This window comes from Argiope bruennichi, chromosome 3 (assembly GCF_947563725.1).
Source record: "Argiope bruennichi chromosome 3, qqArgBrue1.1, whole genome shotgun sequence".
In the NCBI taxonomy this organism is placed as follows: Eukaryota; Metazoa; Arthropoda; class Arachnida; order Araneae; family Araneidae; genus Argiope; species Argiope bruennichi.
Window position 1 is genome coordinate 87,916,723 of NC_079153.1, and position 2,192 is coordinate 87,918,914.

The 2,192-nt window shown below is 33.5% G+C and overlaps 1 protein-coding gene across 1 annotated transcript; it reads left to right on the forward strand.

Moving 5' to 3' along the window:
• The first annotated feature begins 905 nt into the window (after positions 1-905).
• On the forward strand, positions 906-1,973 carry LOC129962899 (uncharacterized). The gene has a single exon (XM_056076900.1). It carries the CDS (start codon positions 906-908, stop codon positions 1,971-1,973), a length of 1,068 nt encoding a protein of 355 aa, XP_055932875.1.
• Positions 1,974-2,192: the final 219 nt, after the last annotated feature.

The window sequence follows — 2,192 nt, forward strand, 5'->3', positions numbered from 1 at the left end:
AATGGCAAATAAAACAACCCCCCCCCACATAACCTGGTATCAGAAAGAACAAAGAGCAAAAAATGTCGGAATGAATTTATGATAAAAAAAATTAACTTTTCATGCCAAAACAAACAAACAAAAAACAAATTTATTCTACAAACACATGCACAATAAGGGGGGAAAAAAATACAATACAGTGGCATGCTGTTCTCCTGTCGGGACAATTACTTGCTATTGACCGAACAGCATTTTTCAGTCTTTCTAGGCATGAGCTGCCCACTGGGCTTCTTATAACTGGCTGAGTGTAAACTCGGTATTAAAGAAATTATGTAATGCCTTAATTATTTTTCTGAATCATAAGCAAAACTATTAATATTAATTCCCTTAAGAATTTATGACATATTGATGATCAATTAACGAGTAATTCGATAAAGAACATTATTTTTGAAGAGTTTATGATAATTAATAATGAAAACGATTCATTTATAAGAAATGCGATAAATTAAATTTCTTTAATATTCTATGATATCGTACAGGAATGATTGATTAACGAATAATTTGGCAGAGAACATTATTTTTGAAGAGTTTATGCTCATTAATAATTGGCATTACTGCAATGCTTCTTTACTTCTTACCTAGAACTATAGAAACCCCCAAAAAGATTTTTTTTAAAGCACCCCACCCTCCCTCCATTTTTATTAGTGTTTCGTATGGTAATTTTTCTGTTTTAAGTAAATATCAGTTTTTTTATTAATCTTTATTATTTCTATTTTGTTATTATAATGTTTTATTGAATTTTTGAAACCAGGATGAAGATAACCTGGAATTATAAAATCCACATTGCGTTTAATTATTTTTCATATCACAAATGTAGTTTAATTCATTTGTTGTTCATTTCCCCCTTATTTTAGAGAATCATAGATATGGCTCGAAAACGTAAGTATTCTCAAGTTACTGTTGCTGAGAAAGCTGTGTCTTCAAATCTACCTGGGGAATCTAGAGACTTGCAAAAGAAATTCTCGAAACAACCTGTTCGAGTGCGTACAGTGAGGAAAATTAAAAGCGATTCATTACCCGCTATTGTACAAGATCCGAGGATAAGTCAAGTACAAAATACAAGAACCAGAAGAGACACTCAGAGGAAACGTCTGAAACAACCTCTTCGCACCGACACACTGAGGAATATCCTAAACAATTCTCTACCTGTTGTTGCTCATGATCTGAATAACAATCAAGTACGAAATGAAAGCCTCAGAGGAAATACACAAAACAAGCATCCGAAACAACCTGTTTGTGTTAATACAGTCAATAATACTCAAAATGATTCTCCATTTACTATTGTTCAAGGTCCAAATACCAATCAAGTGCAAACCATCAGCATCTCCAGAAACACACAGAGAAAACGTTTGAAACAACATTGTCGAGTCGGTACAGTGATGAATGCCCATAATAATTATCTACCATCTATTGCTCAGGATCTAAGTGCCAATCAAGTACAAAATAAAAACACCAGCAGTGACGCACAGAGGAAACGCCCGAAACAACTTGTTCGAGTCAATACAGTGATGAATACTATTCAAAACGATTCTCCATCTGCTATTGCTCAAGATCCAAGTACCAGTCAAATGGAAACTAAAAGTACACGTGCAGACACGCAGAAACAATGTCAGAAACAATCTGTTTGTGTTGATACTTTGAGGAATATCGAAACTGATTCCCCATCTTCTATTACACAAGATCTGAATACCAACCAAGTGCAAAATATAAACCTCAGCGGAGAAGGTTGGTCACTGAGTGAAATGGTAAAAGAATGTAAATGCTCCATTTGCCTTGATACATCTGAACATGTGAGATTGAAATATCTTCCATGTTTTCATAAATTTCACAAGGCGTGTATCAACAAGTGGTTGGACATGAAAAGAATATGTCCTATTTGCCGTTTGACCTTTCAGAATATCCAGAGCACCTCAAGTAATCAATCAGAGCTTTGAAAGGCACCAACTTTATTTGAGATGAGAAGCGACTTGTTTTGTGATTTTTTTTTCTCATGAGACAAGAATTTTGTTCTTGGATTGATATTAAGCCATTAAATATCTTTTGTAAATGATTGAAAATAAAGTGAATACTCTTTTTTTTATATTAGCTCATATTAAATATGAATTGTAGCTATAATCAGGATATACATGAGCTATCTAAAAAGTAAGACCGTT